The sequence below is a fragment of the Canis lupus genome, chromosome 7, assembly GCF_048164855.1.
Source record: "Canis lupus baileyi chromosome 7, mCanLup2.hap1, whole genome shotgun sequence".
NCBI classification, from domain to species: Eukaryota; Metazoa; Chordata; class Mammalia; order Carnivora; family Canidae; genus Canis; species Canis lupus.
The window spans coordinates 198303-223303 of NC_132844.1; the positions used below are offsets into that span (position 1 = coordinate 198303).

At 49.2% G+C, this 25001-nt stretch overlaps 1 protein-coding gene and 2 long non-coding RNA genes across 16 annotated transcripts in view; 2 read left to right on the top strand and 1 right to left on the bottom strand.

Moving 5' to 3' along the window:
• FAM120B (family with sequence similarity 120 member B) overlaps positions 1–17515 on the bottom strand; it is a 90339-nt gene extending 72824 nt beyond the window's left edge. For 4 of the 13 annotated variants that reach the window (XR_012033631.1, XM_072831650.1, XM_072831656.1 and 1 more), the window contains exons 1-3: positions 17413–17504; positions 11493–11656; positions 11105–11370 (exon numbers count right to left, since the gene is read on the bottom strand). Coding sequence is in view for 7 of the 13 variants with exons in the window: in XM_072831650.1 (XP_072687751.1) it covers positions 11105–11257 (153 nt within the window). In the remaining 6 variants the exon portion in view is untranslated. Of the gene's footprint in view, positions 1–11104; positions 11371–11492; positions 11657–11841; positions 12265–17060; positions 17215–17412 lie in introns of those variants that run through there. The other 9 variants (XM_072831662.1, XM_072831660.1, XM_072831652.1 and 6 more) reach the window with 8 other exon arrangements.
• Positions 13039–14746, top strand: LOC140636445 (uncharacterized). The gene is made up of 2 exons (XR_012033632.1): positions 13039–13265; positions 13998–14746. It is a non-coding gene; the product is annotated as an uncharacterized lncRNA (long non-coding RNA).
• A 134-nt stretch (positions 17516–17649) lies between the features above and the next one.
• On the top strand, positions 17650–24491 carry LOC140636446 (uncharacterized). Of its 2 annotated transcripts, none has more exons than XR_012033634.1 (3): positions 17650–17769; positions 18358–18611; positions 24106–24491. It is a non-coding gene; the product is annotated as an uncharacterized lncRNA (long non-coding RNA). The 2 variants fall into 2 exon arrangements; XR_012033633.1 differs by lacking the exon at positions 17650–17769 and adding an exon at positions 17897–18261.
• The last annotated feature ends 510 nt before the right edge of the window (positions 24492–25001 follow it).

The following is a 25001-nucleotide window of genomic DNA, read 5'->3' on the forward strand; positions in this document are numbered from 1 at the left end:
TGGGCCACCTCTCATGGCCCCACTACAGCTCTTTCTGCCCACGGTCCTGTCCCTGCGCTTTAATAAAACCACCTTTTTGTACCAACGATGTCTCAAGAATTCTTTCTTGGCTGTTGGCTTCAAACCCTAATGTTCTTAACTAAATCTATATGGCGCCCAAGGTGGGGCTTTGAGTCCAGAGTCACATCCGGACTCTGCACCGTGGTGCAAACTGGGTACTTCCTCTCCTCTTCCTTTACTCTCATACCAGGGGCCCGAGGAGGAGTATGGTCTTACTGGAACACTTTCACGCTGATGGTGCGGCGATCCTCTAGCCATGGCTCCTCTATGGGGACAAAGCCTGCCTTTGGGCTAGAAGTTAGTTCCCCGGCCGGGATGGTAATAAGACCCAGAAACTTGATGCTCTCTCTGTACTCCTGTCCTTCTACAGAGTAGTCTGTCTTGGGCACGGGACAGCCACCAAGCCAGCAGGATGGTGTGAGGTTCCCTCCTGACGGATCTAATGCGACCCCCTCCACATGCTCGGTTTAGCTCCTTCAGGCCGCGGGACCTCCACTGGGAGCCAGCCGAAACCAGTACCCGATGGAATTAAAACCCAGCCAGGGACCAATTCTTAGGGAAGTTGGCTATAAAGACTACATGTGTTGGAATGTCGCTTAGACCATGACGGATTTCTCTCTACCGTTTTCTGTTGATGTCCTCTGCTAACTACGTAAGCTACAAAATTGGGTAATTTCCCGTCTTAAAACTTCCCTAGTGTTTTCCATGGTTAAAACGGGCAATAACGCAGCCTTCAGGGCATGGGACGACACAGCAGTGTGTCAGTCCATCCCCCAGGCACCATGGCAGCCTAGGATGCGACAGGGAGGGAGAGGGATGCCGACATCCTCCTTCATGGTAGGCAGGATGGTGATCGTTGGGATTCTGAGGGATGCTCCAGTCACTCTGGACACATGGAAACTCTGACATATCCTGCAAGGGACGCCACCTGGGAGTCGAGGGATTGTGGTGATAGACCCCCCCCTCCTTCTCTGGGGGCTTGGCCTCAGCAGGACTCTTCCTTGGGATGCCTTTTAACCACTGGAAACAATTAGGATTGCCAAGTTTAGGAAAGGACCGATGACCTGTAACACGACTTGGCCTCGGGAGGATCTGTCGTCAGATCTCTGTGGGCAACAGGGCAGAATGGGTTTGCCCAAACGTGTCTGGCTAAACTCCCTCCCGACACACTGGATAATTATCTCAGGAGGCCTCCTCCCAGTAAACTCCTGGAGGCAACAGGCCATCCTGTTTCCATTCCAGATGAAGGGGACTCCCACACTGTCTCTCCTCCTAACAGATGTGGGGGCTGCTCCCTCATTCACGTCCCAGGTTCAGGGCTGTAACTGGAGCCAACTGTGGTTGGTCTACCTCGGGATGGGGGCTGTAAGGAATATTCCGGCAGCTGCCCAAACTCCCGGTCTTCTCTGGCCTGGCATGGACTGCCTACTCCCCCTTATCGGCAGGAAAGTACGGAGCTGAGGAGCTCTAGAACCAGGAACCCTTTCTCTGCCTTCTGGCAGCACCGGGCCTCCTCTGCCTCCCCCTCACCCCCCGTTCCCGCAGCAGCCCCCGGTGTGGCCTGCATAGCTGGCTTCTAGTCCATCCTCGGTCCTTCGCCCCTCACTGTCCAGCAGCAAGAAGAGCACCCCCCGGACTTAACACTGCCCATGTCAGAATTCCCCACCAGTGTCTCAGGTAAAAACTGACAATGGGGAGGATTCAGGTGGAAATAATTTGGTCTTTAAACTAACTGTTGGTTTAATCAAGATAGACGTGTCTTTAAAGTTATCAGCACTAAATGTGAAACTTATTCTACTGAGGTTTGCTGAAGATCAAATAAGCTCATGTGATCTCTGTTGCATTTTGTTAGTAAAAAGATGACTAAAAATATGGTTAATTGTCTCAAAGTCTTCATGGGTAATTATTAAGATACCTTTCAAAGTCTTTGGTAACCTGAAACCTTAAAGTTTTGCTTAGATGGTAAGTGGGATTAAAGTCTTTGGACATCTAGGTCTTTTCCAAATGGGATAAGGTGCTGGAGCATTGATTACTGGACGTCAGTTTGTGCTTTTGACGTCTTACTGCAAAGGAACTAAGGATGCTGGAATCTGCTGGTAAACATGCTTTGTGCTTAACCTGTTCATAAAATTTGGCGCCTGAGAGTTCTGGTGTGACAGTTCACAACAGGTCACAACTGGTTACTATTTAGTTTTCACTGGAGACCAAGGTTTCTTTTTTCTTTTTTTTTTTTTTTAAGATTTTATTTATTTATTCATGAAAGACACAAAGAGAAAAAGAGAGAGGGGGGCAGAGACACAGGCAGAGGGAGAAGCAGGCTCCATGCAGGGAGCCCGATGTGGGACTCGATCCCGGGTCTCCAGGATCAGGCCCTGGGCTCAAGACAGGCACTAAACCGCTGAGCCACCCAGGGATCCCCTAGACCAAAGTTTCTAAGAGTTAAAATTCTGCTAAATGTAATTAAGACTGATGGGAATAAGGGAAGCAGCTCTGTGTATAAGAAAGATATAAGAAATGGGAATGTATTTTTGTTGAAGTAAAAGAAAGCAATTTTGTCCTAAATCAGACTGACTGGAAAGAAATGGGTATGGGATGGTGTGGGATAAATTCTGAATGCAAAGGAAAGTTGAGGAAGGTTTGTGAAGGGAAATCCGTGGAAAGGAATTTTAGGTGTGGTCAGGATGGGCTAAGGCTGAAGTGAATGGATTTTAAAGTATAAGGGTTAGAAGACTGAAAGTCAGCTTTCTCTCTGCTCAAAAAGACAAGTTCTCTTGAATTGTTGGTCTACTCTTGATAAGAAAACGTAAATAGTTGTTTTCTCTTTGCCTGCCCAGAAAAACCAGTTTCTACATTTTGCCTTTATCGGGTCTTTAACATCACTAACCCTATTTAGGCATGTGCTTTAAAACTTTCCAAGGTTTTAACAGACTTCTCCAAGATTTAAATCGTAAACAAAGTTTCAGTTTACTAATCAGGCTTGTGTGTTTGGTATGCTACCTTCAGGTATAAGGTGATCACTTGATAGGCTGGCTATTGAAGTGTTAGGGGTCACAGAAATAACTGTTTCCTAGTCAGCGGCATCATAATGAGCTCAGATCATTAACAAGGCCCATTTCTGAGTTTTTGTCATTTCTAATTGTTCTTATTCTCTTGCAAAATGAGTTTCATCTTCAAGAAGATCCACTAAAAGGATTTTTAGGACAAATTACAGGTATTCAATATCTTTAAGATCATAAAACTGAAATGGGTAAGAATTTCCAGAACTAAGTAAAGCTGCATTCAAACTGAACAACAGGGACTCCCGGGTGGCTCAGGGTGCTCAGGGTGCTCAGGATGGTTGAGCATCTGCCTTTGGCTCAGGGCGTGACCCCAGGGTCCTAGGATCGAGTCCATAGGGCTCCCCGCAGGGAGCCTGCTTCTCCCTCTGCCTGTGTCTCTGCCTCTGTGTCTTTCATGAATAAATAAATAAAATATTAAAACAAAAGCCTGAACAAGAATCAATAACATGGGACTAAATGACCTAAAAGATGATTAAGAGTTATGACTCTTATTTGAAACACCGCTGGTTTTCTCATGTTTGCTCTCCTGGGTTAAGGAAACCTTCTCTTAAGATTACTATGACTATAGAAATGTGATAAAGCATGCATTTATGAACAAATTGAAGCATTTAACTTTTCTCTCTACCTGGACCCCCTGAAATTCAACAGGTCTCGGTGAGCATTCCTTCTTCCATGGCGACCATGGTCAGCTGCATAACTTTACTAAGAACCTGTTCTCCTTGTAACAGGACACCCTCGGAAACACTGGTTATTTTACCAAGGCTTTGACTGGAATATCGTATCTGAGAGAGACAAGCATAGACTCGGATATGACCAGACGGCCATCAGGAACTGAGGTGGACTTTATGAAACCTGGAGCCATAAAGCCGCATGGAACTATTGGCCTGATACCTGGTTACAGAGTTCCCTGAAGCCTCATCAGGTGAGTAGAGAATGTCACTTCCCGGCAGGTACAGGAACCCCAGGATACCTTGGGGACCTCGTGAAGAGCAATCTGCTCACGTCTGCAGGTACTGCAGGGTCTGGTGGCAAGTACTGGGCTTGGCTTCTGGCGTGGAGAAGCTACTAAAAGTTCAGCCTACAGATTCCTTATGAAAGTTCCAGCAAAGCAGATTCTAAAGGATCTATATGATCAATCATTATTCTTGCTGAGCTTTATGTAAATAATTAGGCCAAATTTGTTAAAACTGGATTTATTTTTCAAATAAAGTAGTCCTGATTTGGCTATCTCTGGAAATTAGGGTTATTTTAGAGAGAAAAATTATGTTTCAATAGCCCATCTTTGTGGATATCAAATCCTAGTTGTCTTTGAATGATGTTTGCCTGAGCCACACAACTGGAGGTAAACTTCAGAAAAACTGCTACAATAGCTCATATAGACAATCTCCCTGCTTGTTATTCTTTTGGGATCCTAAGAGGACCCCACGGGCTTATTTGAACAGCTGAAAAGTGGGATTGATTCCCCCACAATTCTATAACCCAGCTAGCACCCCAACTGATTCCCTGTGGCTGGGGTGACACCATCACTCCTAAAAAGCCAGGGCGTACTTCAGTCTATGGGGTAAACTATGGGCTTATGGAGATAGCAGATGGTCCCACTTTCTTTATGATTGGACTGGATGATGCACTTGGGACAAGTGTCCTTATCTCCTGAGTCAAGTCATCTCAGTCATCTCTCACTTGCCAGCGATTCCTTATAATTAGGACATTGTTATGGCTGGACCTCAAACAAAGAGGGCTTCCTGATGGTTTCAGCCCTCAAAGTGATTATTTATCCCAGAAGCCACCTCTATTAATGTACAATTCCAGGCAAAGGATTTAGCCAAGCACATAGCAGCCCTCCAGGTAAAAAGAGCCTCAAAGCTCACTCCGGAACAATCCCTGACTGTAATGACTTCACATCAGGTCCAAAGTGTCATGTCTTAGAGACCAAAGACCACCAACAGATGACAGATGACAGGAGGCCGACTTATTAAATAACAGGCTATACTTATAGATATGCCTGAAATATACTTAAAATCTGTCAAACTTTAGGGACTCCTGGGTGGCTCAGCGGTTGAGCATCTGCCTTTGGCCCAGGGCGTGATCCTGGAGTCCCGGGATTGGGTCCCACATCGGGCTCCCAGCAGGGAGCCTATTTCTCCCTCTGCCTGTGTCTCTGCCTCTCTCTGTGTGTGTCTGTCATGACTCAATAAATAAAATCTTAAAAAAAAAAAAAAAAAAAAACTGTCAAACTTTAACCCAGCTACCCTTCTGTGTGGACCTGAGCATCATACTTCCATAGAACACAACTGTTCAGAGTGCTCTATTAATCTTGTGCATTCTAGTCGACCAGATGTAAAAGCTTCCCCTATCAAAACTGCAGATGACAGCTGGTTTACTGATGGCAACAGTGTTGTCATGGAAAAGGGAGCGAGAAAAGCTGGGTATGCTATAGAGCTCACTCGTGCTTTCCAATTGCCAAAGCCTTAAAAATTAATATTTGTACTGACTCCAAATATGCTTTCCTAGTCCTACATGCCCACAGAGCAATTTGGAAGAAAGGGAATTAACATCAAGCCATAGCTCTCCAATCAAATATGAGCCAGATTACTACTCTTCTTGAGGCCCAATACCTATCTAAGGAGGTAGCTGTAATTCAAAGGACATCAGAGGATAAGACCTTAGAACCTAAAGGAAACCATTCAGTAGACTGTGCAGCCAAGCAGTCAGAGCAAAATAAACAAATATTAAGTATTTTATCAGTCTTAACTCCAATGAAGTCCCTAAGTCCAGTTTAGTCGGACCAAGAAATGCACAAGACTGGCTTGTTAGTAATGAGAAAAAAACTCTGTACCCAATGGAAGGTAATACAGGGTTTATACCAGGGTAGTGATTTGGGTAAAAAGGCCACAGGAGGTGACAAAAAACTTTGCTAAGAGAAATTGTCCCTAGATTTGGACTCTCTTGGTCCCTACAAAGTGACAACAGACCATCTTTTATTACATAAATTCAAAAGATGGCCCTCCAAAACCAAATTGTCCTTAATACCTTGACTGCAGTTCAAGGAGGCCATGGTCAAGGCCCTAAGTGATCCTCTACAAAACAGCATGGCATTAGATGTGTTAACTGCTACACAAGGTGGAGTGTGTGCTGGCCTAACAACAGAGCGCTGTATATACGGTCCAGATTACCACAAAAGATTTCTGGGTTTCTGACATGAATTCTCAAATTCGTGCTTTAAACAATCTCTTTCTTTCCTTTAATGATTGGTTAAACTCCTGGACTGGTAAAGGATTTTTGTCAACTATCAAAGGACTCTTATTTGGGCTGCTTTTTCTCTTTGTTATTCTAATCACGTTTTGCTCTTTTCTCCATGTCTCCACTTGGTGCCAAGACACCTTCACTGCCCTAACTTCAAGCCAAAGAATGATCTTTTCCACTGGGGAAGATCCACACGTGCGGTCTCCCGTGGACTCAGCTGCCTCTGCTGTCCTAACTCCTATGTAGGTAAGCCCCAACTGACCCAAGGTGACCCACAGGCAGGGACATCTCTACACCCCTACTCAGCAGGAGGAGGTTACAAAAGATGAGAACTTCCACCCTTCAGCAACCTTAAAGATTTAAGGGTCAAAATTGTTCACAGGGGAATGATGAGGGAAACAAAGGTAGAAGAGAAATTATTAAACGTCCTTACCACCACAGCCCATTGACACGTCCTTGAAACAGGCAGAGGGACCTTCCTCTAGGAGCTCAGGTGCCCGGATGTTAGTACTCTGCTGAGGGCAACTGGCAATCTTAGCCCGATCCCCAGGATCCTGTGAGTCTACTCTAACATACAAAAATTCCTTTCGAAGGGGATCCCTGGGTGGCGCAGCGGTTTAGCGCCTGCCTTTGGCCCAGGGCGTGATCCTGGAGACCAGGGATCGAGTCCCACGTTGGGCTCCCTGCATGGAGCCTGCTTTTCCCTCTGCCTATGTCTCTGCCCCTCTCTCTCTCTCTCTCTGTGTGTGTGTGTGTGTGTGTGTGTCTATCATGAATAAATAAAATCTTTAAAAAAAATAAAAAAATAAAAAATAAATTCCTTTAGAAACTTCTTTTATCTCTACCCCCCCCCCAAGCATATGACCCACTGATAGACATCTGAAGGGTCTCATGACTCAGGTTTTATTAGACAGTAGCCCCCCATGGTCCTGGAAACCTTGCTTCCAAATTCCTTAGAGATTCACGCTCTCCCTAACCCCTCCCAACTTGAAAGTATATAAATAATGGGCCACCCCTCACGACCCCAGTGCAGCTCTTTCTGCCCACAGTCCTGTCCCCCGTGCCTTAATAAAACTACCTTTTTGCACCAAAGACATCTCAAGAATTCTTTCTTGGTCCTTGGCTTTGAACTGTAATGCTCTTTCCTACAGCAGTCTGACAGGTGAACATATGCAAAACCTTGTCAAACGGTACACTGTAAAAACTGCAGTTTACTGTATATCAAGTACACCTGAATAAAGGTGTCAAGAAGAAAAATACATAAACATTCACAATGCCATATTTTTATGACATGTGAGTTGGTAACTGACTTTGAATGGATAACTGCCCACTCTGAAATGCAAATACAAAATAGTTGAAAGAGAACTCAAAATCTGGGGGAAACCTAAGCAAAGTACTTTATACAATAAGTAAGATATCCTATATATAATAAAAGGCGTAATACAAGACATTTTTCTAGTCGCTGATAACATCTGTTGTTGGTCAGAAAAAATTCCATGATGACATCTTTGATCTTAACGGCCTATGATTTTCCCTTTGGTTTTCTGTAAGACTCATCAGGCTTGGGACGCCTGGGTGGCTCAGTGGTTGAGTGTTTGCCTTTGGCCCGGGGCATGACCCCGGGTCCTGGGATCGAGTCCCCACATCGGGCTCCCTGCAGGGAGCCTGCTTCTCCTTCTGCCTGGGTCTCTGCCTCTCTCTGTCTCGAATGAATGAATGAATGAGTAAATAATCAGAAAGACACATCAGGCTTCGCTTCCAGTGATAAAACAAACAAAAAAGTCCCTCTTAGACAGCTACAGGAGAACCCAGGACGCCTCTCCAGGCTCGGGACGGGGGACGCATCCGTCACAGAGGGCTCCTGCTTCGTGGTGCGCTCGCTTCCTACGATACAGCACTCAACACCTGGTCTCCAGTCTTTAAAACAACTTTGACAGGCAAAAACTATAAGCTCCACCTCACAAATGCAGACACTGTTGAGGAAGGGTACCCTTACACAGGACTCTCTGTTAATGGACAACTGGCCCCTGAAAAACCTGAAGTTATCTGTTTAATAGCCATTAATATTAAAAAATATATAAACATGGAGTGGACATAAATTTCACACATTTATGTTGAACTTTAGAGAACTCCTGGTCGGTAAGTTACTAAGTACAAGGGAACACACAATCCAGATTCCCCAAAGCACCGTAGAGCATCACGAGCAGAGCGTTTAGCCTGGCACCACTACCAAGTAGGAGTTTTTGAAGCAGAAACTGGACTTCCTAACATGATCGTCCCAACCACAACGTGGCTTTACAGCCCGGGCCTCGGCGTGGACCCTACGTTACTGTGTTTGAAGCCGGGTGGGTTTTCTGTGGCACAGGCCGGGAAACAGGACGCGGGGGCGCAAACGAGGGTGGGTCCAACCGGCAAAGGCAGCCCCGCTCAGGCTTCACAACTCCAGGCCGCCACTCCCACGCGGCCTTCGCGCTTCACGGACCAACGGACCAGAGGCAAACCTTACAGACTTGGGCTCTAGCTCTCTGGGGAGGAGACCCCGCGGCTTTCGTGGGGTGCCCCGTGGGTGCCAGCGCCTGGCCAGCGCGACCTCCTGGTGAGTCACACGTGAAGATAAAGCTGGAGCGAAACAAACCTGCCTCCAGCCGCAGCTCCCCCAGACGTGGGCTCCCATTTGTGCGGCAGCTCCGCCACATTTGGGTTGGCTGCCTTCCCTCACCGATAAAAAGGGATTTTTGTTTCAAGCATTTTTCTACTAAAACTGCAAGTGACAACATTGAGTTGCTCAAAACACTCTCCTCTTTATTTTGGGAGAAGTCAGGCTCAGCCTCTGCTTTGATTTTATTCAAATGTTTTCCTCCTTTCCCACCCAGCAGTGAAAAGCTCACTATTGTAATTAAACATGTACTGGTTTTTCCTCTTTCACACTGCCAATTTCTCACATTTTGAATCACAAATTACCTCAGGAATGTTACGTTACAATGTGCTCTTCTATGGCATTTACAAAGAAAAATTTGGATAAGCAAAGACCTGGGAACTTGTGACACCGGGGGACGCCTTCCTCCCCCTTCCGGCGCTCCCGCGCGGCACCCACCCCTCAATGCACCCAGTGTGGTGTGAAAGGAAACGCCTAAAAAAATAAGTTCTGTGGATATTAACTTTTTGAATCATTTTAAGGTCTCCAAAATACTGCTAAGAACATATACAGTTAACCCTCAAACAAGATGGTTTGAACTCTGGGTCCCCTCACATGTGGATTTCCCTCCACAGGGTGTAGTACTGTCAGCGTATTATCCCCTCCTTGTGAGGTGGCAGCGTTTTCCTTTCCCCCACTGACTCTATCGTAAGAACACGGTACACAATACACGTAACACACGGACTTAACCGACTGTTACCAGTAATGCTTTCAGTCAACAGGAGGCTAGGAGTCCGTTAGTTCTCGAGGGGTCAGAAGTTATTAGTGGATTTCTGGCTGCGTCTCCTAACCTCTGTGCTGTTGAAGGGTCAACCTTACTGAGGTTTTTCATTCTTTAGAGGTAGTTTCAAAGATGACTGCAAATATGTAGATACATATAAATGCATATATGCAATTTTCATTATTTAGATAGTTGTTGCTTATAGAAAGAAAACAGATGTCCCTTAGGGAGGAGTGTGGGAATGGCTTCCATTAGTGTGGGCCTCCTCGGGGCAAATGGCACCATCCGTCACATCCCCAATACCCAGCACTCTGTAGGGCACGCCAGGGGCCCAGCAAGTACTTGTGAATGAATGAATGAATGAATGAATGAATGAATGAATGAATACACGAAGGCATTGATGGGCAGGGGTATAAGGAAAAATCAGGAACTAACAAGTTTACAGACTCTGATTGCAGCAAAGAAAGAGCAGGAAGGAGGGTCACTGCCCTCAGGTAGCTGACAGACTGGCTTGGGAAACAAAGCATCCAGGGCCCTGACTCCAGGAACAGCTTCCTCTGCACAGCTGGACCAACCCCAACACACTGGGCTACCGGAAAATGAGAAAGTAGAGAAAAGAGGAAGAGAAGTCCAGAAGTTCCTTGGTTCACAATCTTTCACCTGATGAACACTCAGAGAGATGAAGAGTGCTGTGCCTCAGCACAGACATTTCAACTTGTCTGCCACCTAGGGAAGGGGCCACAGTCCCTCTGGAGACAGGGACAAATGGACTCACAGCCCACGGATGGCGTGGGGAGGGCAGTTCCTGGGCAGAGAGCAGTGTTCGCAGGACAATCAGGAGCAACAGCACTGGCCCCCTGAAAGCACGCCCAGCACGCAACAGTGTCAAAGCCTCATTTCCAAAGGCTAACAGACAACCCACGCAATGTAAATGAACGCGGGCACCCCCAGGATGGGAAGCTGGCAAAGGGCACTCAAGAGCTGAAGCTGACTCACATAAGCTATTTCCAGTTGCAGACAAATCAGATTAAAGTCCTACAGAGCAGGGGCCCCTGTGGCTGTAGGGCTCAGTGGTTGACTGACTGCCTTCAGCTCAGGGTGTGATCCTGGGGTCCTGGGATCGAGTCCCACTTCGGGCTCCCTGCAGGGAGCCTGCTTCTCCCTCTGCCTGTGTCTCTGCCTCTCTCTGTCTCATGAATAAATAAAATCTTAAAAAAAAAAAAAAAAGTCCTACAGAGCAATGAAATTAAAACCTTTGGGTTTATTTTCATCAGACAGAAATAATTTGTATCTCTACAAGACAAAAACCTACAAATTAACATGTACCATCAGCGTCTGCGCTCTAATCAAGAGGAACCAGCAAAGGCAGCGAGCTAACTTGGTGAGAAGACTGAACAGCTGGTGGTGACTCTGTTGAACAGTGGCCCATGTGACAGCGACAAAACAAAAACATGCAGTCCTCTTTTTCCCTGGCTTCATGTCCAAATCTTAGATAATGTCTCTTCCACTGGAACATGCTGGCGGGGCCTGGGCCCTCAGCGAGGTCCTCCCGTGGCCTCCTCCACGGCATCTCTGCCTCCCCACGCACCTTCCTACAAAACACAAACATACGGGAACCCCTTCAACACAGCAAACCCCACGAAATGAATACGGACCCCACCCCAGCACACAGGACAGGGTTGGCCCAGTGTGTACTGAGTATGAATGCACACACCAGGTGAATATGTGAAGCAGGCATGGCTGCCCCCTGGCTCGGTCTCCAGGCTTCAGAGGACCTCCACCCACGACGCTCTCCTGGACCAGATTTCAACCAGGCTCTTCTGGGCCCTCCTCTCGACTAGGCCCAACCTCGGGCTTCCATGTACATCCTGGCTGAGTCTGTTTGGAGAAAACCCCAACTCTTGATGGATGTTCCCTCCCCCTCAAGATCTGATCAAATGCCTCGTCCCCTTGTTTCTCATGGACCCCTTGCTTCTGCTGGCAGGCTACGCATGCAGTGTCTGCTGTGTTCAGAGCTGAGCCCTGGTGCTCTCCCCTCGTGCCACAGACTTAAGTCTCCTTACTGTTTCAGCGAGCGTGGGAACACTTCTTCTTCAACACTACAGCTCTAGGCTTATTCAAGTGAGAAACGGAAAGCCTATAGCTGTGGTGATGGATGTTGTGTAGGTACGGATGCCCCGACTCGGGATGTCCTGGAGGGCCCCCCAGCAGTCAGGCCGTGACATTGGCACCGAGATTCAGAAAACTGGTGCCTGGCTGGTGCAGACACGCTGTAGTTAGTAGGGGGACATCTCTTAGCTGTGTCCTAGGGAGAAGGGACACAATGCTAGGCAGTACAACACTGTTAATAAAAGGAAAGGCTTGAGGGAGGTCAAATTCTAATCTCCACTTAATAGCAGTAAAATAGTGAGCAAGTTATTCTATAAACTTCATTTTTTGTACCCGTAAAATGAGGTTTATAAGACCTACTTCATAAATTGTGATACAATTTCATTTACATTACAAATTTATTCATAAAACATACCATCGGTTGCCTGGAGTTTGGTAAAATCAGTCCAGGACCAATCAAAATTCTTAGATTACCTCAAAATCTAAAACAAAGCCATATAAGTTTTAGTGAGGTTTTATGGTAATTACGATTTTTACAAGCTAGTTTGCTTTAGTATAAGGAATATATTTATTTGTAAAAATTTGTTTCTAATTTTAAAAGTAGCCATACTCTGCAGAAAATTCAGAGACAACACAAATGGAAAAAAAAAAAAAAAAAAAACTACCCATAGTCTCATCTTCCAAATAAAACATCTACAATTTTAGAGTATATATTTCTAGCCTTTACTATGATTCAGCGCTTTATCAAGTTAGGATACTTTTTTGAAATATACTTTTGTGTCTTAATTTATGTGTGTTAATCCTCTCTTGTGGTGTTATTTGTCATGGATGCATAACGCCATAAACGTGTGTCATAGCTGCGTACATAAATCTCTAAGTACGTCCTGAGCTCTTCCTTGGGACAAATCTCAGAGAGGAAGCTGCCGAGTCAGAGCAAAAGCATACGGCGGTCCTTTTTCCTTCAACAGGACGTGTGTGGCCTATAGCTACCATCCCCGAGTGCTGAGGTCTCCTCTCGCAGGGGCCCAGCTCGGAACCCAGCCCACGGGGACCCCTCGGGCAGAGCGTGGCCGAGGCAAGGCCGCGGGGTGCAGCCAGATCCAGGAGCCGGCGGGCGTCCCGAGTGGGCGCAGCGGAGGGCGGAGAGACGGCGGCCACGAGGGGGCACAGGGCTCGCGGGGAAGGAAGGCTCCTTCAGGCGCGGAGGTGCCGACGTCATCAGTAAACGGATGTTTTGAAGGCGCTTGACACCTGTTCCGCGAAGGCCTTTAACCTGCAGCATATTTACGTCCGGAGTGGGCTCCTCGCGCCCGCAAGCTGGGACAGAGCAACCGCCCAGCTCCCAGTCCGGCCAGGAAGGCGGCCGCAGGGAAGAGGGGTGAGGAGAGGAAGCTGCAGGAGGGCCAGGAGCGAAGGGCTGGGCCACGCACACGCGATGCACCTCACCCCGGGGAAGCGTGTCGGGCCCAGGCCCCACGCACGGCCGTCTCTGAAGGGTGCCCTGACTGCGCGTGGAGGGTGGATGGTGTCAGGACTGGAGGGGGCGGCGGCTCGGGGGTGCAGCTGGGGGGGCCTGGCTCGTCCTGGCTGCACCTTGGCCAGCACTACTCTGGAAAACCCCAGGGGGGCGGAGACCTAATCCCATAGCAAAGACAAGGGAGGCAGGGACCCTCTTGTGGCCGCCACCCACCCACCCAAGGGGAGAGTTCAAAATGCCTATTTTTGCTCTGTAAATACTCCTCGAGCGTCTTCCATGCTCCAGGCCCTGTGCTGGCAGCTGTGGACACAGCCACCACCAAGACCAAGTCCTGCTGAGACATGCGCCTGAGAGCGGGCGTGAAAGGCACGGAGTGTGTCAGGGAGGAAAGCCTGGCTGTGTGTACACGTGTCAAAACGCACCATACTGCACACACCCCGCGGCAGCCTCTCCGGGCCCATGGGCCATGAGAGCTTGCTCAGACTCATGGAAGGCATGCCTGCTGCGCCAGCAAGGGAAGCCAGAGAGCTGGCGCCGGGCAGCACCCGCGTGTGTGCTACCCTCGGCACCTGCGTGAGGTCACACAGGGACAGCAAAGCCGGGACTGGACCCCACCTGCCTCTCTTTCACTAGGGCCACACCCCCACCTAACGGCTGCATCTGAGTGATCCGCCTGCCGGCTCCAGTGCCAGGAAGACTGGCCTTCCTGAAGGTTCTCCTGGTCCCAAAAGTACGGCCAGAATCGTGAGGATTGAAGGGCCACCCCGGGACCCACGGCAGCTCGACAGAACCCTTCAAGGACAAGTGCACAAAGTTGAAAACCAGTGTCACCCACCGGAGACAACGATGTATGTGTGCCTGCAAAAATGTACGCTTCATTTATCCCGAATCCCACATACATTCATGATGAGTTAAGCTACCACAGATCATTCATAAGAGGCTTCTTCGGGCTTTTATTTATCATCTATGGACTATTTTTTATTCAGTACTAACAATGAGCTCCTACATCTACGATAGAGAAAAATATGGGAAGGCCATCTGAGGCCAGCACACGTATGCCCACAGCAGTAGGAACTGCCCAGGGCTGACCAGGAGATAGCAAAAGACACGAAATATCTAAACGGATAACAGGGCAACAGCTGTCCAGGCCTCAACAAGTCCTATGGTTTACATCACAACATGACAAACTATGTTTAAAATGTTTACCTGAAATCGTTAAAGAATGTGTACACTACATCCTGCACGTTCTATTAAGCGTGGAAGTAATATATTGTAGAAAGACTGCTATCGAGGAGGGAGATTTTTGGTGCTTAACGGGCAAAAACCCAAAACTAAACTATCCAGAAAACTCCGCTGTTTCAAAAAACACTTACTTCCTCTAATTCTGGTGAGCAGTGGTTTTATTACAAATGACTGTCCGATCACTTACTACCATGTGCTAAAGCACGATGGGAACCTCACGTGCCCACGTAGCCACTGCAGCCAGGCAGGCCGAAGGGTGTGGTAACTTAGTCCACACTAAGTCCACGTGCTACAGTAAAAGTAGTGGGTTCCCACTTACTGAGTAATATCTGTTTATAAGGAAAAGGGTGCTCAGGAGCTAGTTTTTTTGGTTGCCAACGGCTCTGATATACTGTCTGAAGACAAATCATTTCATCCCTTTGTATATCATTGATCCCCTTTCTGGCAAAATGTAGATAATGATTTACCTCTCGGTTTGGTAGATTTTAAACTGCTACTATGAAATCCTCAAAAATACTTTATCTAAATAACTTAGACCTTAAATAACATGTTTTTAGTCTCTGAAAATTTTTCCAAAAGAACATCTTATAAAGAAACAAACATCTGAAAGCAAATTAAAGTAAAAAGTTATTCGTACTTCTAAAGAGTCATAAAAGTAATTGGCAGTATCAGGGTTGCCGCGTCCTCAGACTAATAAAGCAAGCATGCTCTTCCTACGCACGGCTCTAACTTCTGTGGAGATAGGAGTTGCTTTCATGACCTCAATTAAGTAGGCTTTCCTTCTCACCGTTAACTTTTTCCAGCCCAGCAGTGGGATAAATCAATACACGCCTGTGGCAAAGGTCCCCCCAAATGCTCTCAGAGGGCGAAGTAAAGCCAGGCTAAGTGGGAACGGGGTCGGCCCCACTCACGCCGGCTTTCTCTCCGAGCCTTGACCACAAGCACACACACAAAGGACACGAGTCAAGATGGAAAGGTGGTCCGAGCTGGGGGGCCTCCAACCCACGCCCTTAGGAAGAATACAAAATCCTCCGCATCAGACCTGAGGTCTCTCCCAGGGCCCTGCAAGGGGCCGGAGAGGGAGGGACCCCAACGCCTGATCTTCGTTAGCTTTATGGTCAATCTACCCCATAAATGACGCTCAGAGTGAAGTTCAGGGACAGGGTAGGAGCTCAGGTGTCACCTACTGCAGTCCTGTCAGTCTGCAGAGGAGAAAACACGGGGCAAGACGATTAGAGAGCTCCGCGTGTCTGTGGAGGCTACACGGAGGAGTGAGCTGTCAGACGGTCCAGAAAGTCTGTACGGAGAGGCCTCGCGAGGGGCCTGGACGGGCTTGGCCAGCTGCCGTGCTGTCAGCGCGTCTCGCCAGCACTGGCCCAGCACAGGTGGAGTTGTGACAGCGCAGGAATGACAAGGTCGGGGAGCCTGGGGTGGCAGGGGTGCCAGGAGACAGGTCACGGATCAGAGGCGGGCAGAGAGCAAAGACCAAACAGCAGGCTGCCCCGTGGGATGCAGCTGCAGGCGAGGCCGCTTCCCAAGCATCTCCCACCCTCCCAATTCCAGACCCCTGTGTCTTTCCCATCAAACTCCCCCCAAGTTCTCTCCACTACCATTTCCAGGTATTCAGCTCCAAAACCTCTTCCCACGCGACTGCAAAAGCCCCACTATCCTGACCCACAGCTTCAGCACTCGTCATCCCCCCAGATGGGCCCTAACCCTGAGATCCGACCACATCACCCTGTTCCCAAATTCCCCACGGTTCCTGCCATGTCCTATCTCCAAGCAATGTCTTCTCCCAGCTCCCCCCACACCCCACAGGAACGAGGGGCCTCTCTACAACTGCACCCAAGCCTCCACCTGCACCCCGACTCCCCCCTCCCCGCCTCTCCCCTCCCCCCACCTCCAGCCTTCACCTCTCACCTCTCTGCAATTCCGCTCAGGCCCCTCCTACACACCGACTCCCCCCTCCCCCTGCCTCTCCCCTCCCCCACCTCCAGCCTTCACCTCTCACCTCTCTGCAATTCCGCTCAGGCCCCTCCTGCACCCCGACTCCCCCCTCCCCCTGCCTCTCCCCTCCCCCACCTCCAGCCTTCACCTCTCTGCAATTCCGCTCAGGCCCCTCCTGCACCCCGCCTCCCCCTCCCCCCGCCTCTCCCCTCCCCCCCCTCCAGCCTTCACCTCTCACCTCTCTGCAATTCCGCTCAGGCCCCTCCTGCACACCGACTCCCCCCTCCCCCCGCCTCTCCCCTCCCCCCTCCAGCCTTCACTTCTCACCTCTCTGCAATTCCGCTCAGGCCCCTCCTGCACCCCGACTCCCCCCTCCCCGCGCCTCTCCCGTCCCCCACCTCCAGCCTTCACCTCTCACCTCTCTGCAATTCCGCTCAGGCCCCTCCTGCACCCCGACTCCCCCTCCCCCCGCCTCTCCCCTCCCCCCCTCCAGCCTTCACCTCTCACCTCTCTGCAATTCCGCTCGGGCCCCTCGTGCACGCCGACTCCCCCCTCCCCACCGTCGCCTGGTCCAAGCTCAACGCCGCCAGCGAACCCGTCCTCTCTCAGGAAAGCCCAGGGGAGGCTGGGGGGAGGCGCCCAAGCCGGAGCCGGAGCCGCGGGCGCAGGGGTCAGAGGTCAGCTGCGCGGCGGGGCAGCCCGGGGCGCGGCCCCGGAGGGGGAGGGGCGGGGGAGGGGAGGGCGCCGCCGCGGGGGGCCGGGCGGCCGGGGAGCGAGGCGAGGACAGGGGCGGAAGGGGCGGGAGGGACAGCGCGGCGCGCCCCGGGGTCGCGGAGCCGGGCGGGCGGCGCAGGCCTACCTAGAGATGCGCCAGCACAGCCACGGACGCGCCGCTCCGCCCTCGGCCAGCCGCAGCCCGCCGCGCACTTCCGCTTCCGCCCGGCAGCTTCCGCTCGCGGGACCGCCCCCGCGGGGGCGGGGCCTGCGCGGGGGGCGGGGCAGCGAGCTGCGCAGGCGCCGCGCCCGTTGCCTCGGCAACAGCGCGTGCTTCCGAGGTCGGGGTCGCGCGGGCCCGGGGCCTCCCGCGGGCGTCGGCGGGGCAGCGCTGCCTGCTGGCGGGCGGCTGGAGGCCGGCTGCCCGGGCCCGCCCCCCGGAGCCCCCGCGCCCCCGGAGCCCCCGGAGCCCCCGGAGCCCCCGGCGCCCGCGGCTCTTCTGGTGCGAGCCCCCCCGCCCCCGGCCTCCCCTGGGCCTGCTCCCCGGCCGGGCGTGTCGCCCTCCGCCTCCCGGGCTGCACCGCCGAGCGCTCGGGCTGCAGCCCTGCGGACGCAGGGGGCGCGGAGGGGGGCCCGGCCGGTGCCCTGCAGCCCCGAGTGCCCGGCGAGCAGGTCACCTGCCTGCACGCGCCGCCCTGACCTCTGCGACCACCTTAGGACCAGCAAGGGGGCGCCCGGGGGCTCAGGGCGTGACCCCGGGTCAGCATCGGGCTCCCTGCATGGGCCTGCTTCTCCCTCGGCCTGTGTCTCTGCCTCTCTCTCTCTCTCTGTGTCTCATGAATAAATAAATAAAATCTTAAAAAATAATAATAATAAGACCAGGAAGGCTCACGCTCGGGACACGCACCCTTAGGCCCCGATGTCAGCAGCCCCTCCCCGAGCTGGGGGCCACCCTTTGCTCTACCTACAGTGGAGACACTGTCTTGGTAGCCAGGTATGATGGCAGGAGAATAGCCTTTAAACCAATCTAACTTATTTTTAAGTAAATCACTGACAAACTAAAATTATTAATGATGCCAATTTATCTAAGCTGCATCTCAGGACCTGCCCCACGTAGCCTATCTCAGCAGAGCTGCTGCAAGCCCTGCGGACCCAGAGGCTTCCGTTGAAGGGAACCGACCCAACGCTGTTCCCGTCAGAATCCCTTACAGAACAGGACAGATCAAGCCATCAAGAACCATTACCCAGCCGAAGTGACAGCACATCCGCGTACGAAGTTTCGGAAGGAGTCTCTCCACTCAGCCTACAAAGCTTTCCTCTCCTGTTGATCTTTTCTCAAAAAAGGTAAAATGAGGGGATCCCTGGGTGGCTCAGTGGTTTAGCGCCTGCCTTTGGCCCAGGGCGCGATCCCGGAGACCCGGGATGGAATCCCACGTCGGGCTCCCTGCATGGAGCCTGCTTCTCCCTCCTGTGTCTCTGCCTCTCTCTCTCTCTATGTCTATCATGAATAAATAAATAAATCTTAAAAAAAAAAAAAAAGGTAAAATGAACAGTGCTCAGCACCCGCTACTGGTTGGGTGGCACACCAAGAAGGAGGTACAGTCTCTAGTCAAGGAGCACACATTGCGGCAGGGAAGGAAAACCAACATTTAATACTAGGAAACAAGTGAGACAGTGAAGGTCTGTAATGTGGATGAAGAAGGCAGCTAGGAGCTAACATGTAAACAGCTGGAAGGAAGTGGGATCTCAGAACTGGAAGAGAAAGGTCTTGCAGGCAGAGGTGCACCCCAGAAAGGGACGGGGTCGGATTTGAGGGGGTGCAGAGGGCAAGCAGGGACTCCTCTCCATGTGCAGAGCCAGACAGGACGCAGGGGGCAGCGGCCAACAAAAGCCCTCACTGGGCGCTCCTGCAAGGCCCACCGCTTGGCAGTCTTATCCACCTCATAGAGCTTCTAATAAGCTTCTCTGCCTCCTTCCTAAATGTACACATATGACCAAGGGTCAACAGGCATCTGAGAAAGACAGACAGAAAAAAAGGAGAAAACAAAGTAGGAAGAAGAAAAATACAAGAAACATTATTGTCTGCAGTCTCTGAAGATAATAGATCCATGAAAGAGACACAGAGGAGTATATGAAAGAACATCCCAAACAGAAGAGCCCTTGAAAATTATACAAGAAATGATAAATTTACAATATTTAAAGTTAGAATATAAATCTGATATCTCTCATATATTAGAACAAAAAGAATAAGAAGTGGAGAAAGAGAAAACAAGAAAATTAGAAGATTAAAGTTTGACATGGGGACACCTGAGGGGCTCAGCGGTTTAGCGCTGTCTTCAGCCCAGGGCATGACCCCGGGGGGTCTTGGGATCGAGTCCCGCGTCGGGCTCCCTGCATGGAGCCTGCTTCTCACTCTGCCTGTGTCTCTGCCTCTCTCTCTGTGTCTCTCATGAATAAGTAAATAAAATCTTTGAAAAAATAAAATCTGGGGAAAAAATTTGACATGTGAAAAATGGCAATTACAGGAAAAGGAACAGAGAAAATGAAGAGGAAATTCCTCAAGAGGTAATTCAAGAAAACTTCCTGTACCTAAGAGACATGTTCTCCCAGCACAACGAACCTGCAATGATCTACACCAAGGCACATCACGAAATTTCAAGACAGCAGGGATAAAGAAAAGATCTTTAAACATTTCCATTGGGAAAAATGAAAAGGTCACATGTAAAGTTTAGGAAATCAGAAGGGCATAGGAATCCTCAAGGAATTTAGGAAGCTGAAATTCAATGGAGATTTAACTTCAAAATTCTGAAGAAAATAATTCTAACATGGAATTCTAATCTCAATCAAAATATTAGTTAAGTGTGAGGATAGAATAAAGACATATTGAGGTATGTGACTTAAAAATACTATCTCCCAAATACTTTATTCAGAAACCTGCTGAGGGATACTCTTCAAAATTAAGAAGTCAAGAAAGAGTAACATTTAGGACTTGGGTAGCGGAGAACCCACATGAAGAGAGGAGCAGAGTCCTAGCTAGAGACCGTGTATGTTGGAGCAGGCGGCCGGCCTCCCAGAGACGCAGTGCCAGGAGGGTGAGCCCTTGGAACACCTGATGTGTCTGAATATTTTAAAAGATCTTTGGAGTTCGGTGATGGTAAGCAATAGGTACACTGAAAAGTCAATAAGCAAATAAATTAGGCAATTATTGAATCCAGTAAAGACAAAAAAACTATACAAAAAAGAAAATGTAATCACAGCATATGCCTCAGCAATGAATAATTACATATTTTAATAAGGTAAATAAGGAATGATAATTTAATATAAAAGGATGCCATAATTACTTTTTGGAAAAAAAAGGGGCTGGGCGGTGAACTTCTATGAGTTCATAGAAATCCAGTGAAAGAGCTAAATCTTCATCCGCTGGATCTGGGACGTCCATAGACAATATACACAAGTGAAAAAGAGACATAGCATTAGAGACTTTTTAAATAAATAGACGAGTAAGGATGCCTGGGTGGCTCAGTCAGTTAAGCATCCACCTTCAGCTCAGGGCCTAATCCCATGGTCCTGGGATTGGGCTCCCTGCTCAGTGGGGAGTTCGCTTCTCCATCTCCCCCTACCTGTCCCCACCCCACTGGTGCTTTCTCCTGCCATCTCTCTCTCTCTCTCTCTCTCTCTCTCTCTGTCTGTCAAATAAATAAAGTCTTTAAAAAGAAATATGAGAGGATCCCTGGGTGGCGCAGCGGTTTGGCGCCTGCCTTTGGCCCAGGGCGCGATCCTGGAGACCCAGGATCGAATCCCACGTCGGGCTCCCGGTGCATGGAGCCTGCTTCTCCCTCTGCCTGTGTCTCTGCCTCTCTCTCTCTCTGTGACTATCATAAATAAATAAAAATTAAAAAAAAAAAGAAATATGAGAGTAAATTTCAAAAAAATAGCTAAGAGTTAAGTTAGAGGAAGGAATTAAAAGTGGGAATGTTTGGTGTGGGCAATTGTTTTTTTTTTTTTTTCTTTTTACAAATCTAGAAATACCATTTGAATTTTAAAATCTGTATTCCTTTGATAAAAGGAAAAAATTTTAACTTCAAGTTTTAAAAAGTTAAGTAACCTGTACAAGTGGTAGTAAGTGGCACAATTATTGCCCAAATTCACACCTGTCTAAATTCTATAAGCCTCTAAAAAATTTTTTTTACAACTATAGCGCACGAAGTGAAGGGAAGGAGAAATCAAAGATTCCTCTGCAGGCCTCTTTCCCAGGACACTAGAAGAGAAGGCGTGCGGAGATACCAGCGGAGTACAGAGAAGGAGCTGTGTGGGACTATTCGCGGCCTTTCCCCCACCTCCTGCTTGACACCACACTTTTCCTAGGCCCTATTGCCCTATTGTGCACATCACACGTCAGCTTCAGAGGTGCCTGGGGGTGCAGTCAGTAAGCACCCAACTCTTGGTTTAGGTTCAGGTCCTGCTCTCAGGGTCCTGTGAGATGGAGCCGCGTAGGGCTCGGTGCTGAGTGCCCAGATTCTCTCTCCGTCCTGCCCCTCTCCGTAATGGAAGAAGGAAAGAAAGAGGGGAAAGAAAGAAGAAAGAAAGAGAAAGAAAGAAAGAAAGAAAGAAAGAAAGAAAGAAAGAAAGAAAGAAAGAAAGAAAGAAAGAGAAAGAAAGGAAGGAAAGAAAAGAAGAAGAAAGAAAGAAAAGGAAGGAAGGAAGGAAGGAAGGAAGGAAGGAAGGAAGGAAGGAAGGAAGGAAGGGAGGGAGGAAAAGAGAAAGAAGAAAACAGTTTGGGGGAGAATCTAAAACTGGGAGGGCAGATTTAGGTAAAAGAGAAAAACAGGAAGGGAAGGAAGAAAAAAAACTGAACATACAGAGAAGGGAGTGAAGGGGGGAGAGTAAAACGTTGAAGAGAAAGACTTCATTCACATCAACTGTGAGAAAGAGAAGAAACATGGAGCATGAGATGAGTATGGGAATGATGGGATTAGGGCCCCTTGGTCTTGATAACAAACAGCCTTCAAAATTTATTTGAAGTTACTTTTAATTCTATTTGTAATTTCTTCGAATGCAACGACCACATGGGTTGGTGCAGTTCCATTTGAATAAGAGTTCACCACCCAAAAATTGGGAAAGAAAAAAGCCACAACCCTAACGACACGCTGACCTCCGCGTGGTTGATCACCCTAAATACTACCTGAGGGTTTACTGCAGACACCAAATGGCCATAGGAAGAGAACGTGCCTCTTCCTGCACTGGCCGCCGTGGGGTTAGGGGCGACTCCGGGGCCTGGCAGCCCCCATGCCGTCGTGGAAGGGCGCTAGCCCAACGTCTCAGCCACCAGTGTGGGGACAGTGGAGCAGAAGGACGGGGCACCTGGTGCCTGGACAACGTGGTTGAGCCAGAACCTACTAACGGGGCTGCTCCACCTCCCGACTCGGATGACGTCCCTGCCTTGTGGGCAAGAGGGCTGAATTCGGATTTCCTGTTACTTGCTGCTGGAAGTATCCTGTTTCAGCTCCTGCCCATGAAGGGGTAATTCCTACAGAACTTGTCCTTCCACTTTAAACAACTAGAAAACTAGACAAAATACTTGCAATGACTATTTTCAGACAGTGGACAGCAGGAAGTGGAGGATGGAGGTTCCTGAAGGAAGGAAAACAAGCCCAGTGACTGCCCTGATTTTCTGCCGAGATCAGCAAAGAAAATCAGTGAGACAAAAGATCAAAGAAGCTGATGAGCCTGTAGCCATATTGACCACAATAAAGGCAGAGATCACCCAGCCTGGACGGAAGGTGCCACCACAGATTTACTTACGCTCGAGGGTTAACCGGAGACTGTCCGAGCAACGAGCAACGGTAGAGGACGCGGACAGATTCCTTGAGCCAAAGAAATTACCGGGGCTGACTGGAGAAGACATAGAAAATCTGAGTAACCCTATTTATTAAGTCATATATTTATTTGTTAAATTGAATGTCCAAGTGAAAACCTTCCAACAAAGAAAATTCCAGACCCACGTAGCCTCAGCGGTGAATTCTGTCAAACATTCAGGGAAGACCTATGAATCCTATACAAACCCTTTCTGAAAATAATAGACTTTTCTGCTCACTGAGGCCGGTCTAACTTGACTTTGGACCTCCAGCCCCAAAGACAGGTGAGTGCGTGAACGAATCAGGGAGTAAACGCCCGCTGTGTGCTTCGGGCAAGTGGGTCTGATGGTGGCCCCAGCTGTGAACAGGGATTTCCATAAGCCAGTCACGGTTTTCCCATTTGCCTTGACTGTGGCTGGCTCAGTGGTGACCCTATCACCTCGCTGGAGCCACCGAGAAGTGAAGGTGGTGGTGGGTCATTCCTAACACACTCACACCGGGCCCTGCAATCAGCCGTATTCCTTGCCTCAAGGAACCCACTAACATAAACAGGAACAGTTCCAATTACCATTAAAAGGAAGCACCAGGTTTTGACTGTTCCTAAAAAAATCCAGACTCACCAACACGCCCCTACATCCCTTCCAGCGGTGACCAGCGTACATTTTGAAAACACTCCAGCCATTAGATATTAGTGACAATGACTGATAAACACAGCCACGGCCCTGTTCCCATTTGCCTAAACGAAGACTGTATTTTTCAGGCGAACCTTGATGGCCTGCCAGTGCCGTCCCCGTTCTGTGCCCTGGGAAGGTGGCACAGGAGAACCACTAATGATTTAATGGTGTGCAGGGGGGAAAGCGTTGAAAAGCAAGGAATGCTCTCAAGAAAGCATGCCTTACATTTTGAATTAAGAAATGTGCTGATTTGAAGGTGAAAAGACATTTGCCTAAATTTGTCCCCTCTTTTTTTCCTCCAATACTTAGGCTGTTTATTGGGGTCCCTTTCTCTCCAGCCCATTTGCTGGAGTAGGGCTTTGCAAAGCCGGTCTCCTAGCAGCCGAGTGCAGAAGGCCCATTCGTATTACAATGGACGGGAAGGAAAGAAAGAGCCTGGTCTGTTTAAACTGCCTCTGTCTTCATTCACAGCCTGATGTCCGCCTGCATTGTGACACCCACAATGGCACTAAAGGACTCATTGTGGCCGAAAACAAATCAAAACAGAATAAGGGACGCTAAGATAAAAGAGTCATGCAGCAAAATTGCTTAAAAAATCTAAGTCTTACATCTGAGATTTATGTTACCTTTTGGCTGTGTGGCCTATTGACCGGTGTTTATAATAACCACTAGAGTTTAATAAACAAAAAGATAAATGGGGACTTCATGTACATTTTTAAGGGCGCTTCCACAGAAAGGGTGGGTTTGCTGGGTTGGGTTGGACGCTGTTTAATAATTATCGTTCTTTGTTTGCACAACATTTGGGGAGCCACACTCCGCACTCTGTGTTTATTTTCCTCCTGATCAACATGCCCGAGCTATGCCCATGTGGCCCAACAGCGTCCCCCACACAGTGGCTCCCACCCACCCCCCGCCCCCTGCCCGAACCAACATCAGATGTTGCGAGAACCCACGCCCAGTTCAGCAGGCAACAGGTGGAAGGTTGAATAGCTTCACACGTTTTTCGGGAGAGGGGGTGGGGAGAAAGAGAGAAAAAAAGGGAGGGCGGGAGGGCAGGCTTTTGGGAGCCGATTTAAGGATTAGATCAGATGTTATTGCTAGTGAAAAATTAAACAGCCCGGTGCTCTGGGGAGTGCAGATTAATATATTTAGTGACTGTGCGCACAAAGGCTGCTCATTGTGGCCACGTCTGAATGCCTGTGAAT